The 16,849-nt window shown below is 34.4% G+C and overlaps 1 protein-coding gene across 1 annotated transcript in view; it reads right to left on the reverse strand.

Annotated features, from left to right (window-relative positions):
• SCAI (suppressor of cancer cell invasion) overlaps positions 1-16,849 on the reverse strand; it is a 105,134-nt gene that overhangs the window by 24,507 nt on the left and 63,778 nt on the right. Inside the window, exons 4-14 of the mRNA XM_006205518.4 lie at positions 14,945-15,040; positions 14,145-14,231; positions 12,858-12,956; positions 7,985-8,081; positions 6,724-6,822; positions 6,422-6,574; positions 5,141-5,242; positions 4,450-4,551; positions 3,652-3,730; positions 1,854-1,953; positions 60-141 (exon numbers count right to left, since the gene is read on the reverse strand). Coding sequence (XP_006205580.1) covers positions 60-141; positions 1,854-1,953; positions 3,652-3,730; positions 4,450-4,551; positions 5,141-5,242; positions 6,422-6,574; positions 6,724-6,822; positions 7,985-8,081; positions 12,858-12,956; positions 14,145-14,231; positions 14,945-15,040 — 1,096 coding nt within the window. The remainder of the gene's footprint in view (positions 1-59; positions 142-1,853; positions 1,954-3,651; positions 3,731-4,449; positions 4,552-5,140; positions 5,243-6,421; positions 6,575-6,723; positions 6,823-7,984; positions 8,082-12,857; positions 12,957-14,144; positions 14,232-14,944; positions 15,041-16,849) is intronic.

The following is a 16,849-nucleotide window of genomic DNA, read 5'->3' on the forward strand; positions in this document are numbered from 1 at the left end:
GGTTACCCCGGGGCGGTGCCATAATGTCTAACACGGGCACTAGCGCTCATGGAACTCACCTTATACGCAACACTGTTGGATGAATCCACAATAATGAACAGGGGCTTCCTTGTGAAGGGATAGAGATCTCCAGGGTGAAGGCTGGGGAAACAACAACAGTCACAGTGAATGGCTGTGTAACGCTCAGAAATCTTACTCTTCAGTCTGGACTGCTCACATCTCCTTCTCGCCATAGCACTGAGAGAAAAACAAAGATTAATGAAGCAAAAGACAGAAAAAGTCTGTATTTAATGGGATAGACAAGGTAGCAGTTTTATGTGGAAAAAAAATTCAGACATAATTATTATTCAAGAATATTCAAGGGGGAGGGTATAGGTCGAGTGGTAGAGTGCATGCTTAGCATACACAAGGTCCTGGGTTCAATCCCCAGTACCCCCTCTAAAAATAAATAAGAAAATGTAATTACCTCCCCCCCAAAATAAAAGAAACAATTTAAAAAAAAGAAAGAATATTCAAACTAAAAAGAAGTCCATATATTTAAAGATGGACTAAATGCACAATATGAAAACCTCAGAAGTCAGCATTTAGGGATTTATTAAGTATTTAAATCTCCTCCTGAGAACATGTTCTGAAAACAAGGTGTAATAACACAACCAGATTTGTATTTCAATGAGTCTTTCAAAGTCTACATCAATTTTGAAGATTTTTAATATTTCAAGCTGTATCTTAATATTGCAGACAATAAGCAGGGGATCCCCTTTTACTATTTTTTACATTTCCTCTGGACATCTGCATCAGAATCAGCTGGGGTGCTTGTTAAACATATAGATTCACTGGTCCTCAGAACGCAAAGGCTAAAGTCCAGTAATCTGCATTTATTTGAGAGCCACTGCTTAAGGTTGCAAATTTGGGGTGCATGCTCTTTCCTATGGCCTAGTGGACAATGTGTGCATGTTTATAAACATTAATGCAAATGTAGATATAAATATATTAAATGATGTGTCAATGAGCAATATTATTAAACCTCAATATCTTTCAAACACGGGTTTCTCTAATATAAATAATTTACAAAGAAGGTTAACCAAAGCACCAACTATGGCTTAGGGGACTGTTAGCTATCATAATGTAACTTGAATAATTTCTCTCTCTGCTCTCCTTTCCGCATTCCTCAATATGAACAGTTAACATTTTTATGTAAAGTGTTATTAGAAATGCAGTTTCAAGACAGTCCAGTTTTCTCTATAATCAGGTTGCTCTCTCAATTAGAAAAATTCTAATGGCTCTAAGCAGTGAATGTGTTGAACAAACTTTCATGGATGAAATCTACCTGAAACCATACAGCTAACTTCATTTATGCTATATCACACCAACAGAATCTTGTATTAAAAAGTTTATACTGGAGGAAGGGTATAGCTCAGTGGTAGAGTGCATACTTAGCATGCTTGAGGTCCTGGGTTCACTCTCCAGTACCTCCATTAAAAAATTAGTAAATAAATCAACTTCATTACCCCCCACCCAAAAAAAGTTTATATTGATATTAACATGTATCATGTCCTCGCATATTCTTTATTTACGGATATATTTAGTCTCCTCCAACTTGAATGAACATACCTCCAGTGACTGAGTCATGTCTGACATATGATACTCAATGAAAAATTTAAAAATAAATATCAGCCCAAAATTCTAATTGCCTACGATAGTCAGAGCCTGAAATACTGCTAGAATCCAAGTAAGTGTTATAAATAGTAGTCTGTGGGAACATTTCTAGTATACGGGAAAAAGTCCCCATTTAGTCCTTAACATTTAGAGAGAACTATAATTTTTATAATAGGGGAAGACACCAGAATACATACCAGTGCATTTCCTTGTGGGACTGATTTCGTTTGTGGATGGTATCTCCATTTATAATATCCCGGTTACTATTAGTAAGTACCCCTCCAAAATCATAAGGACCTATAAAAACAAAGGGAAGAATCCTAGACTTCAGTTGGAGAATAATGTTTATCTGATGCTCAAATACAAAGGTATTGTGTGAATTTCTCATTGATACAAGTGGAAAATAATTGCACAACATTTTTATTATTTTAAAATTTAACATTTCTAGTTTAACGTAGCATTTAAATGATTTCAGCTTGTTGCCTGCTTCAACATTTTAAAAGATCACTTAATTATTCATCAGTTCTTCAAACAGATTATAATGAGAAAACAAGAATCTACTGCATCTGATTATTTTGAGTAAAAAAGGAATGGAGATATGGGATGCTCAAAATGATCTTTTCATTTCAAGCAAAATTAAAATCTCAGGTTTAACAAAATTATGTGAGAAAGTTGCAGAATGAAGTCTGCGATAATTTATAATTTCTCAAATATAATTTTAAGTGATCCACTAATTGTAAACTGTAGGGAAATTTTTGAATGGAACTTGAAAATTCTCATTGACAAAAACTTTATTTTTAAGAAAAAAACTGCCAAATAGCAGTGCATGAAAAAAATCCTTTATCATTACTATTGTATCAACCATTCTAGTTCCAGTTTGGGAATTAGCCTTTCCCAGAAATTCTTTCAATTATTTAAACTCTCATTTTAAATGGAACAGCAACTGTGGGATCTCTCCCAAAGGATCATTCAGTTAGTACCTATTGTATTTTGGAAAAAGTAAAACAAGAGGTCAATACAGTAAGTAGGAAGGGGCCCAGAAAGTCTGATTCAATGGCGTATGTTATAAGACATGGAAATAATCATTTATAAATACATTACTAACTTTATTACAAAAAATTAGTTTATGATTTTACATCACTTTTAATGCTAAGTGGTATATTTTGTCCCTTAAAACAATCACTGCAATGAAAAGACAGATTTATTTTATTTTGTTTTCATTGTAACACTTTAAGAGGCTCTACAGGTCATGCAAGGAAGATGGCAGGGACATGCATTGTATAAAGGAATGCAAATTTCAACAAACAAATGAGTAGGAAAATGTTAAGGATGTTAAGAAAAACTTTTTTGTCCAGATAAAAATTAAATTGTTTTATTTACATCCAAGTTAATCATCAATTCTGACCAATTTCATATATTCTGGACTCATGTGGTCTGGACAGTTTTAAGTTTTTATTCTGAAATAGCATCCCAATATTCTACAGGTTGAATCCATTAAACCACAAAACAAAATCATGTCAAGGACTTGAACTTTCACAGTTACAAAAGGCACTGATTTCTACAAGACTTTCAGCCACAATGAAGCCTCTGACCAGATTCCCCAATGTACTAAAGGCTCAGAAAAATTCAATAATGTGAAGCAGATAATTAGGCTTGGTAATAATAATAATAATAATAATAGCAACAACAACAATAATAATAATTTGGTTATTCCACATACATATATGTGTGTGTGCTTTTAGCAAATCTGTTAGTGAAGCATGCATGTAGCATGTGAATTTGCTGATGATTTTTTAACTTTACGGTATAATATTTCAGCAAATAAAATAGATTGGGGTATCTACAAGATTGCTAAGTCAGCAAATAGACCAGGTTTCAAATTGGGAAGCTTCTCTAGAAAGCTTGAGATGGTTCTGTGGGCTAAGGGCCATCGCCTTGTAGAAAATAAAGAGAATTCAAGCCCTGCTCACGACAGGGAGCATTCCTTTATTGTACCTTCACTGTCAGAACGACCTGTGGGGAAAACGCCAGTGGCTGACAGGTAAATCAGAAGCACACTATTGGCAGGCAGCTCCTGAAATTAAAGAAAATCACATATACAAAACAACAAACAGAAAACAACAGTTTTATTGAAAGTTCATGATATTGTAAAGTTGTGGGCAAGACAAGAACCTAATTTAACATATTATGGTTTTCTCCAAGAGGAAAAGTCACTCTTGCTGGTTCTAACTTACAACTGTCTACACAGCAAAGATTCGTTATTAATCTATAACTACTGCCAAAAGTTTTGAAGACGTTCTTTGCTTCAAAAACCCCATCATTCAGAGAATGCACTCTTAAAAACTTAAAAAGGAGAAGTAAAGATCTTGACAGTAGGTCTAAAAGACAAACTCCCATCTGTGCCTTTGTCTATACAAACTCTGGGAGGAATTCCTGAATCATGGCTCTTTCAGATGACCAAAATGTTTCCCAGAGCCACCTGAATATAGAACATGCCTATGTGATCTGCTCCTGTTTTTCAGTTCTGCATTGTTATACCTAAAACAGTATAGTAATAAAAACCTGGAGGAAGGAAATGAGAATTAATCGGTATTCTCATGAATTAATGGTGGGGAACATATGTAACATCATGAGCAATTTCCATGCTAAAAATAGCTATGATTAGGCTATTCTAAAGGCAGTATTCTTTTTCATATTTTTCCTAAATTCTTGACTCTTAAGAGAAAAGGGACTCTCAGATTTCCTTTAAGGCACACTTTCTCCATACAGTAAAAAGTACTGGATGATATATACCTTAAAAGATGCTGCTAAGAATGTGTACAGTTGGCTGAACGTTGGTTTGTAGAGTAGATACTTGTGGGGGTTTTCTCGTCTGGTAGGCTTGTCAGCTGATTCCTATATTTACACACAGAAAAGAAGGCACATTCAGTTGGTCCTGTGTACCCAAGGGTTCAGCATCTGTGGATTCACCCAACCATGAAACAAAAATATTTGGGGAAAAAAATCCAGAAAGTTCCAAAAAGCAAAACTTGAATTTGTGGTATACCAGCAACTATTTACATAACATTGACATTGTATTTACAACTATTTATCTATCATTTACATTCTTTTAGGTGTTATAAATAATCTAGAGATGAGTCAAGATACAGGAGGATGTGTATAGGTTGTATGTAAACACTACACATTTCATATAAGGAACCTGAGCATCTGCGGGTGTCGGTATCCATGGGGGTCCGGAACCAATCCCTGGTGGATACAGAGAGATGTCTATACAAACTGTACTTGACAGACGAATTATCAATGCCTATTTTCACTACTTTCTTCATCAGATACCTTTTTGTACTATCATTATGCTTATCTATTTCTCCTGTGTCTCATCAGGAGAATTCTTTATTCACATTCATTGCGTTTGCTGCATAATAGCATTCCATGAGGAGCAGAAGCAGCAAGAGTGTTACCAAAACTGCAAATGTAGGTACATCACCTGCATTCCTGGCTTATTCATCTGGGACGCTAAATTCATTGGCTCCCTTTCCAGGGCTTGTAACATCCGGAACATGTCAACAGTTAGTTCACTGAACTTAACCTGCAAGGAAAACAAACCTGACCATTAATGTGGTATGTAGACCTTGAAGTGTTTAATCACATTGTTACTTCTGACTTTCATGTATACCTAACGCCATTGGATATTTTATTGTCTAGCATTTTATTATGAAAAATTTCAAAAGACAGAAAACTAAAAGAATTATACAGTGACACCCATACGCTCAACATCTAGATCCTGTAACACTAACATTTTTCTGTATTTGCTTCATCACATCTCTCTCCATCTATCAATACTTCAATCAATCCATCAATTTCCACAGGAATTTTTAAAAGAAAAAGTAATCATGTAAACACAGAGACCTAGATCCTATAAAACATGCTAACTTTTGGCAAAACAGCCAGGCTGAAATATTGCTGAGGCCTATTTTAAAACTGCTTCATACATTTGGGTACTGTATATAATGTTTAAGACTGAATCTTTTTCTATTTTGAATAATACTTCTATAGAACTTCATGCAGGTAGTGTTTTAATTTAGAAATTTGCAAAGTAATGGCTATAAAAGCCAAAATTGGAGAATTACACAAAAAAGTTAAAACAAAAATGATAGATGTAAGGGAAGGCTCCAAAATTAAAATTTGTATAAATAATGCATATCAAAAAATGTATTCACTGGTGACTTTTCCAATATCCCATTATTTCCAGTAAATTACATTTCTAGTATATTAAATCCTCCTCATCATAGGATTATTCTGTCATGAAAAAAAATCTTTGAAAGTTGCTTTTGACAAATGTACTTAAAAATAATTCCTCCTCCAGTTTTGCCTGATTGTAAAAGTAATATACAGAAAATAAAAATCACTTAAAATTCTATTTAAACTTTTTATGATATTGGTAAGTTTCTTGTCTTTTTCTTGTGCATATATATATGTAGACATTTTAACATATATGAAATAATTCTGCTTATACAGGTCCATAACTGGTTTATTTTCACTTGCCATATCATAAATATTTTCCTTTGTGATTAAAAACTCTTTCTAAACCATTTAAATGTCTGTAACATAGTCCATATGTAGACACAATGTAATTTAACCATCTCCTCGAGAATGGATGTTAGGATATTTACAAAGAAACAATTCTGTAATAATCAAAAGCACTGTTTTTCCAAAAGCACTGTTTTTCAAAGTGAATTTTAACCATAATTCCTTCCCAATTCTTTACCTGGTTATTACAATTACCAATAATGAGTGCATCAGCCAGAGACAACTGTCCCACAATCATGCCCTGTTCCAGCAGCGGGGCTCCTGTTTCAGCAAGGCGATTAGATGTGATAACAATGGTATTATCATCATTTAGTACCATAACAGGGTCCGCCTGGAGAAAAAAGCAGTAAGTATTTGATGGCCAAGACAAAACGCCAACATAAGAAGTTATTCCTTCTTGACATATACACACAATAAAAATGTATACCACTTAGGTGTTTACTTAGATATTTATGACAACCTTTCTTGTCAAAAACTGACCTCAATGAAAGCTGCTACTTCTTGAAGTACCAGGTTCCATTCCACTTGATCTTCAGTATTAAAGCGGTGAGTATAATCTTCAATTTCATCTGACAATTCCTGATTTTACAATATCACACACAAAAATGGTTAATTAAAAAAACAAAATAGATTGCTATAGTAGAACATATTTCTGACATAAACTGATACAGTTTGATTATTATCAACACACACTTTCAATAACCAAAACAAAGGATGAAAATTACATGGTCTTGCTTCAAAATCAAAAACTCCAGAATGATGCATGTCAATAGACCCATGGAGATCCAGAGTGACCCATACTCAGTGCTACATCAGCAGTAACTTATGTAATAGGAAATTCTTAAAGGTAAAACTCCAAATTTTTAACATTAAAAAAATGAATACTGTCTAGCTGATTTTTTTGTTTTTGGATTTATATTCTACTGTTTCTTTTGGGAACAATCTTATCAGTATTTGGGATGTGAAGGAAGACAGAATAAGATTTGACAAAACTAGTTTGTTATACTGAATCACTTTGCTGTAAACCTGAAAATAATACAAAATTGTAAATCAACTATACTTCAATTTAAAAAAATAGCATGTTATACTTAAGCACTAAAAAAATCAAGAAGTATGCCATTGAAACCACTAATTGAATACAGAGTGCAACCAGAATGCAGTATGCAAAAATTACAGGTATTAAGTGAACCCAGAATGCAGTTAACTCTTAATTATCTGAGTTAATTAAGGACAGAGTGATGCAGGCATATTAAGGGGATGGAAAAACCAAAACTCATTCCCAGAACCTTTGTGAAATATTATGTATTTTTTTTATTTTTATTTTTTTAGTGGAGGTACTGGGGATTGAACCCAGGACCTCATGAATGCTCTATCATTAAGCTATACCCCTGCCCCCCCAAAACATACTTTTTCTTGACCTAAATTTTCAAGTATTTTCTCTTAAATGAAACATTTTAAATTTTGTTTGCATTTCCCAACCATCCATTGATGGGTGATGAAAAGTAAAATGAGTTGAAGGGACAAAAGAAAGAAATTAAGAAAATTATCTCTAGTAAGTGTGTTTGAAATATGAAAAGACTTGGAAATTTCTTTTATCATCACCCTTGTCAGAAGTTACCATACTCTGAAAGTTGTAATGATTTACATCACAATTACTTTAACCTTAAATCTATTTAAAAAAAACAAAACTATCCATACACAACTAGAGGTTAGGATTCTAATTATGTTAAAGTACACTTACCTTCACTAGATCCTTCACAACATCCATTTTGTTGAGAAGAAGACAAACTACTATAAATCTTGCATAGTATCGTAGCTTCTTAACTACTAACTCGGGTCTACAGTAGATAAATGGAAAATTATTCATTAGATTAAAAAATGCTTTCAATCCTATTTTGCACGGTTATAAACATTTCTGCATATAGCCTATAGTCTTTGAATACATTTTTTACTCAATGATTCATTATATTGTTCATTCATATATTAATTCACTCAGTATGTATCTACTGAGAACTTAGATGCATCAGGCACTATGCTAAGTGCTAGAAGTAGAATGATTTAAAAGAAACTGTAGACATGGTCCCTTCCTAGAAGATCTTACAGACAGAAAAGTATGCAAAATTAGAGGAGACAGATAAATACTTGAAACAGTAGGATGAATATTATAATGATAGGAGAATTAAAGGCTGCTATTTGAGCCCACAGCACTGGATCTTGGGTGAGACAAGCCTTCCAAGAGAGGGTAATGTTTAAGTTAAGGCTATATGAGTCAGAGACAACGGGCAGGAAAACACAATGTGAAAAGAGTTCCAGGAAGCTCATTCTTTGTTTTGAAATCTTATTCTTCTGCCATTAATATAATCCAGCCAGTTTTCTTACGCTTACTGTTTGTTAACCGTATCTTTTTGTATACCTCTGCTTTCAAGTACCTGTGTCTTTTTACTTTTATAACGCATCTTTTGTAGACAGTATATTGTTAGGTCTTACTTTTTTATTCACTCCGACAATCTCTGCCTCGTATCCTCATTTACATTCACTCTTATTGTTGCTTTGGCTGGGTTTGCAACTCCCACCTTGCTCGTTGTTTTCTATTTGTCTCTTCTGTGTCTGTGTTCTTCTGCTGCTCCCTCTTGCCTTCTTTTCAGTTAATCAAATTCATGTTAGTATTCTATTCTATATCCTCTATTGGCTTCTTAAATGTAGACTGCTTTATTATTGTGTGGTTTTTTAAATTGTTCTTTTAGTGGTTGCTAGGAGTGGCAACACACATCCCTAACTTATCAAGGGCGACTTGCAATCTATCTTGCACATCTTCCCGCCTGACCCTTTACACTTATATCTCTTATCAGTTCAAACTGGACATCTCCAATTTCTACTTCCTATTTTGCACAACCTACATTAAAAATATAATAACCTTACAACAGTATGTTTTTTGTATATGTTTTGCATTTTCCATAATAAAAAATTTTAAAAGTCCTCTTTGACCCAGAAATTCTCTAGAAATGTGTCTAATTGACATACTGACTTTTTAAAACTACGTCTCATTCTTAATTTTTAATGGAATTGCACCATGGTTAGACAATATATACTTGAAAAATTATTGAAACCTGTCTTGTGGCAAATATAAGTCAACTTCACAAGTTTCATATAAGCTTGAAAATTATGTGCATTCACTTATTGTTGTATGCCGTTTTATGCACATTAGAACAAGTTATTAATTATGTTACTCAAATCTTATAATTGTTTATCTTCTTCACATATAAATTATTACATATGTTGTATTAAAAATCTCTGTATATAGACCATTTTCTGTATATTACATCAACTTCCTGTTTATTAGACCATTTATCAATTTCTCCCTGGAAATACGCCACTTTTTTGCTTTATTATTATGCTACATTATTGCGTATATACAAGTTTAAAATTTTTTATTTCCCTGAGTTTTCCCTTTTAGCATTATGAAGTAAAACTCTATTCTTAATAATGCTTTCTGCCTTAAACATAAATAATGTGTACATAAATAGAGCAGCATTTCTTGCCCTTAGTATCTGTCTCATTATCTTTTTCTTTGTACCTTATATCTTTGGTGGTCCTCTTATAAACAGTGTATTAACAGATTTTTCTTAAAAAGGCAAACTGATAATCTCTGACTTTTCCCTAGGAAGTTTAGATCACTTTCATTTACTACAATTACCAGCAGTACTTGGACTTGTTTCTACTTTGTTATTTTGCGCTATAATTATACTTTTTTCATATACATATTCCTTTCCTACCTTTTATTGTAATGATCATAATTTTATTATTCAGTTTCCTCCTCCTTCTATATCTTCTCTTTATGTTTTTTAGAAATATTTTTCTTAATATTTTAACATGCAAACTTTACTTACTCTAAGCTTCTTCTGCACAATAAATAGATCTTATTAGTATGGTTTAATTCTTTATTTTCTTTCTCCTTTCATGTTGTTATCCAGAATTTGGTACCACTTTATCTTAATAACCTCAATTAGCCATTATTACAATGATTACTGTCTTTTAAAGCCCATGCTGTTTTAGGAAGCAAGGGGATAATTTTTTCTCACCAAACCTGTGTATCACCCCTTCCTTTTAGTTTCAATTTTCTTCTTCCTGAAGAAATCCTTAGTAGTTCCTTTATGTTACCAAAACCAGCCACCCCCACTGCAAGGCTGTCACAGCACTGGGCAGAGGGTTAATGACCTGGGGATTTCCCTCACTTTCTTGACAGCTAAGCTGTCCATTTAAAGGGATGGTTGATCTTTTTTACCAAGCATTTCTAGGTGTTTTGAAGACAGTATCTTAGGTTTATCTATCCTAACACATTGTCAGAAGTGGAATTTTAAAACAGAAGGAAAATCTGTAGCAGGATGATGTCAATTCATACTTAAAATAATAAGACAATCCTTTTAATTTGGGGGGAAAATGGTTCTGTGAATCTATATGATAAATTATATAATCATGAAACACAGACTTCAGAATTGCAGTCTTGTCCAACCTACCAGGCCTGCTACTTGTAAGATGCCAGCTTTTTACACAACTGCCTGAGAAACTTTTTCCAGGTGGCTAACTGCAACTTCTACCCCCAGTCTCTATGTACTTGGAAACTTCACCTTCTCCATGTCTAACTCTGAACTAGGTTCAGCCTTAGTCATTTATACCTTTGGGGTTTGCAGCTCCCAGGACAAGTGACTGTGTGCATCTGCTAAATGGGATGAGCCCAAGGAACTGAGACATTCTGAGAGTTAGTAATTGCCGGAACATACCACTCCTCCTGGCTTTGTCACAGTCCTTAGGTACTGCAATCATACAGAGAGAACTTGACCTTTTGAGGAGAGATTTTTGCTTTTTAAAGCAGCTGTGAAATTGTGGAAGACTTTCTTAGCTTTAATCTATCAGCTGCTGATTTTAGCAGCTGTCACCAACTGTCTACCTTAACTGGCACCCTTGCACTGTGTGAACTAAGAAACAAACAACCAACCTACCAGCTGGACAAAATCCTTCCTAAAGTACAGGGAACAAGGTCAAGATTTTACATACTGGATTGTCCTTTGATTCTAAGTTAGTGGCGTAAGCCAAGGCACTTTGTCATCCTGGTTCAAATAACTGTACCTCTTTTCATCTGCCCTGCTCTAGGAGGCAGCAAAAGAAACAATTCACATGTGGCATTTGCTATTAGGATAGAAAATGGTTTCGATAAATCAGACTGTTGGGTTTTAAGCCAAGGGACTTAAGTCCAATTTTCCTTTGCAAATTAGAAAATGTAGAAAACTGAATTATATACAGTATTTTACTATTGCTTAAAATAGTTCTTTGCTTTTATGTATTTTCATACTCATAAAATGTTACATAGCCCTTGTGCATTTTTTTAGGGATGCAATTTGTCTCACCAAGAAGTCAGACAAACTGTAAAACATGAATGAAAAATAAGGGGGGTTGGAGGAAATGTATCTGTAGTGAAAATATGTGATGCGAACCATAAGAAAATCTGAAGGAAAAGTAACTGATGGAATGTCTGATAGAAGAATGAAGTAAGGCATGGCAAAGCGAGTTTGGGAAAAATGTAGAATTCAGCATCTGCATATGTTACTCGTTTCAAGCAAACTCGTCTAGACAAGTTTGAACAAGATTTTCAAGGGAATGAAGGGGATTTACAAAGAGTGGGGTTTTCCCCAAAAATGTTGCTATTTAGCTGGGAAGCTTATGATACCCAACCACAAAGTGTTCTCTAGAAAAAATGCATTAAAACTATGTTTTCTTCTATTGCTAAGAGATTATAATCTTTTCACTTATATAACAATTAAAGAGTTCTGTTGCTGGGAGTAGAGAGAACATTCAGATCTTCTATGCCTGAATACTGTCTTCCAACAATTCTGAGAATGCCAGCAATAAAGATTCTCCAGTAGATCCCTGATTTCTCCTAAACAATTCCATCCCCATCGGGGATCTACCTGCACCTCAAATATGTCTGAGACTCCCACAAAAAGGTAATCGTCTGAAAGGAAAAGAGTAACGTGTACAGCTTCTTTTCTTTTTTCTTCTCCCACCCAAGCACTGATCACACAGCCAGATGTATAATAAGTGCTCAAAAGATTACCATTAGGAATGAATGACTTCGACATGATTTTTTTTTCCTTACCGTAGAGCTACATGACTGCAAAATGGTATTTTATTTATAAAAGAAAATTCAAACAGCATTACAGTCCTACATTGCAGTTCTTAACAGGTTTCTGAATGAATATGAACTAAGATAACACAGGCTAGCAGAACAAAGGTTATCAACGAAGCCTCACTTTGAAGTTGCTTCTTTTCTATAGAACTTCATGTGACCCCAATCTCTCATAAAGAAATAGTCCACCCTTCCTTTGTGCTCTGGCTCTACCCTGGTATTGTGACATCTGTTACAACAGCTATAATATTTATTGCTTTTAGGTAATATACCTCTGTATGCTTAAAAAGGCCTAGTACATAACAGGCACTCAATAAAGCCCATTAAATGAATAAAATTTATAAACAAATGTGTTCTTTCCTGCATCATTTCCACAAAGACTAAAAATTGTGAGTGTTTTATCTTCCTCTTTCTAAAAATAATAGGTACATACCTGTCCTCTTTATTGACTTGAGAATAATATGATCGCTGCCTGATTGCAGAATAGAAGGAGAAAGCCTCATTCAGGTAACTGGTCTCAGATGTGCGTAAGCTACAAGAAGGAAAAACACGTCAAATTTGACAGTGTCTCAAACTCTTCACCATGATAAATACTTGTTCTGTTATTCCTCTATTTCTCTACTCAAGGGGATGGGAATTACTACCCTAAATTTGAATCAGCAAAGCAACAATCATGTCACCCTTAAAATGTGTAAAACTAATGATAAGGATAATTAAAAAAAAAAAAAACCCTCCCCACTGCTCCCAAGCCTATTTTGATGACTTTGGGTAAAGCACACATTATTCTCATTCTTCAAAGGGCCTCTCCAAACAGCATTCCATTCAGTTAAATCTTTCCACCCAGGACCACACCTTTCATGACTTTCCCCAAATCCATACATAGTCATTTGTCTTTTGGGTCATTCCTTTAGTTTTTTCTCAGAGGATTCGGAAATGGACTAATCCACATTAATCTTCAGAGGATGCTGATGAATTAGATTTTCTGGGGTTTTTTTAATTGAAGTATAGTCAATGTGCAATAACATTTCTAGTTTTACAAGGGACTTCTTAAGAAAATATTTTACCTGAGAGAGTAATTTTAATGGTGGGAATCTGGGTGCCATGCCAAAAGACAAGAAGAGGAAGGAATTTTCTGACCTATTAAATTATTAATAGTCCAAGCCTTTTAATGAAATACGTGATATCACTAAATGCTAATGAGATTTAGATTCCTAAAAGGAGCTCTCTTCTTTCCTCGACTCATGGGTGGGACGATATAGATGAAACTGCTCTAAGGATATAATCAAAAGTATTTTTATTGACTGCATGTAACCTTTCGACGCATCCTAAAACAATGAGTTTTAAAGTATTCTCCTGAAAACCACTCATTCAAGCATACAAGTTATATGTCTGTACAGTATCAAGACTCAAGTGAGGCCATTAAGAACCATAAATTCATTGAGCTTTTCTTTTATCTAAAACCAAGATCATACTCCTTTGAGTTTACAAATAAGTCTGACCAAATGAACTGTTTGGAAAGTGAGCCTTGAAGCAAATAATGACACTTTGATTATGAGAGGTCATTTTATAATGCTGTCTTGATCAATATGATCTGAACTACCAGGATTTCATTTGTTACTCTTTAGTTTTCCCTCCTATCAAGTAAGTATCTATGCATACGTCTGCATGCTGGGTTTAAATAAGGACAATGCTTAATTTTTTCCATATGCGATTCACTTACTAATAATGGTAGTATAGCTGCCCAATCTTAGAAGCAATTTCCCCTATTTGCCACCGCTTCAAGCCATACCGATTATCCAAGACTTGTCTGTTTTATATAGGAGATAAGAAAATAGAAATAAGAAACTATAAATTTCAAAAATAACCAAACCTGTTAATTTAAGAGGATAAAATACAACCCAATTCATCATGAAATTTTGAATACATGAATTCAAATTCATGAATTTTTCATGAGATTTCAACATAATCATTCAATTTTTAAATCCAAAAAGCATTTATTAAATGTCTATTTAAAGTACGCTGAAATATAAGAGAAACTTCTTTGAGCTATGTTCATGAAAATTAGAAGCAACACCCCACAAATAGCTTTGACCAATGAACAACACCTGTTTTAGAATGAAACCATGAATCCACCTACCTACGTCAAAGTTAATCTGAACCATTTCAGATATGATATTGTCTTCAGATAAAAACATCACATTTAAAACCTTAAATAAGTTGGGAAAAATCAATTTGTTTTCATTTAGGTCATGAAGAGAAAATATATTAAAATGCATCAAGAAGGGGGAGGGTACAGCTCAAGTGGTAGAGCACATGCTCAGCATGCACAAGGTCCTGAGTTCAGTCCCCAGTACCTCCCCTAAAAATAAATAAATAAACCTAATTACCTCCCCCTCAAAAAAATACAATAAAAAATAAATGCACCAAGAGATAAAAAGAAAGCACTGAGGCAGTGAAGGTCAAAACTGTGACTAATACAAAGTGGACCTTCACTCTCTTTTAACTATAAAAATCCTTTACCGATGCTGCTGCTGGAACTTCCAGAGTTTGGTGTAAACATCAAAAGTTCTTCCAAAATAGGACTGCCACTGCTTCTGCCCATATTGTGGCAAATCTCTGTAATGACAAATAAACAGACAATAATTTTAAATCTCTTATGCTATTTGGAAATTAAGTCTTCTGATGATACAAACTGGATAGATTTAAATCATTTGCATTCAGGATTTTCCTTTTTTTAAGTTACAATTTTTAGAACAGAAATAGTTCCATTACAAGGGACTCAGGACACATTCTTTCCTGCTCTTCTCTCCTTCCTCCGACAGCTCATTCTTAGTCTCCTCTGCAGATGCTTCTCCCAGGAAGTTTCTAGCATTATCTCTTTTCTAACCTGGTGATCTTATTCGTACTCACTTACATACTGATAACTTCCACATGTCTGTCTTCAGCAAAGAACTCAGCACTTGGAAAAACACTACTTCAGGAAATACATCTAGAAGTGGATGTGCTGGTGGCATTGTGGTTCTCAACTCTTCTGTCCCCTCCCTGTAAGTGAAACTATGCATCCTTGTCCTTGGGTCCAGTGAATTACAGTAACATCTCTCAGAGACACACTTCCCTACCATATACACGCCGGGCCTGGCCGTATAACTTGCTTTGCAATGAAATATGATTGTAAGTTACCTACTACATGTCTGAGAAGAAGATTTAAGAGGTATTACATGGTTCACCATTTTACTTTCCCTCTGACCTAAGACCAAGATAGGGCTGGCTGCTCCTCAGCCTGGAACACAGAATAAGACACATTTAATGGAGCCTCAGAACTGCAGACAACTTGTAGCTAACATGGGAGCCGGAAATAAATCTCTATTACGGTACGTACTAAAATCTTGGAGTTGTTACAGCAGCCTTATTTAGGAAAAGCCAGTACAGAAACTGTTACCAGGACTGCATTATTGCCATAAGAAATACGAATGTGACACTGGTGTTGGGACTGCGCAATAAGTAACTGTTATCCAAAGCTAACACACAATGAATCCCTGTGTACTACCACTAGCTTCACAGATTATAAATTTAAGGCCAACCCTTTCTACTTGGGACTGTCAGATAAAATACAACGCTTTTCTTTTGGGACTTTCTACTCCTTTCTGTAAGTCTAACTGTCCATCTCTGTGTTAGTATCACTGCATAAATCAGTACCCCAATAATCAATTAATACTCATATGATCAACACAATATTTTCAGTTAAATAGTGCAGGCTGTATTTCAGAATGATCCCTATAACCTAACTGTCTACCAAGATACAAAATAGAGAAGACACCTAAGTTAAGCAAAAGGAGGACTTTTAAATATAATTTCTCTCATTTAACTTAGTTTTAACTTTCAAGTATAAAAGAAATCCTTTCCTTATCTCACATAACTAAATAAGCTGAATGTTCTTGGTAAACCATAGAAATTTATAGAAATTTGAGGTAGTATTTTATGCTGTTTGGTTGACTTGGGGGAAAGAGATGCATATCCTTCCAGATTTTCTTCACACACTCAGGCGCGGTATTTGTCTTGTTTTGTAACGTAAACTTTTTTCAGTTACTATATCATTGACATTTTTCATGTTAATATATATATATACATGTACAACTCTGTGTATAATACACATACATGTTTCAAATTGGCGGAAAGACACCACACACTTACACAGAGATACATCTGGATAAATATTTTTATTTACTTAGTAAAGGATACATAATTTCATGGAAATGAGACAAGCACAGAGCAGAAACAAACGTAGTTTATGTTTGTGTAACTTTTATCTTGAACCCATGGAGGTATCTTGCTATTGGTGACACTTGTCTTACACTTAGGAAAGATGTATTTTTATTATTTTATTTTTTTAGGAAAGGTGTATGTTGAAGACACTGGATGGAAGTA

This window comes from Vicugna pacos, chromosome 4 (genome assembly GCF_048564905.1).
Source record: "Vicugna pacos chromosome 4, VicPac4, whole genome shotgun sequence".
NCBI lineage: Eukaryota > Metazoa > Chordata > Mammalia > Artiodactyla > Camelidae > Vicugna > Vicugna pacos.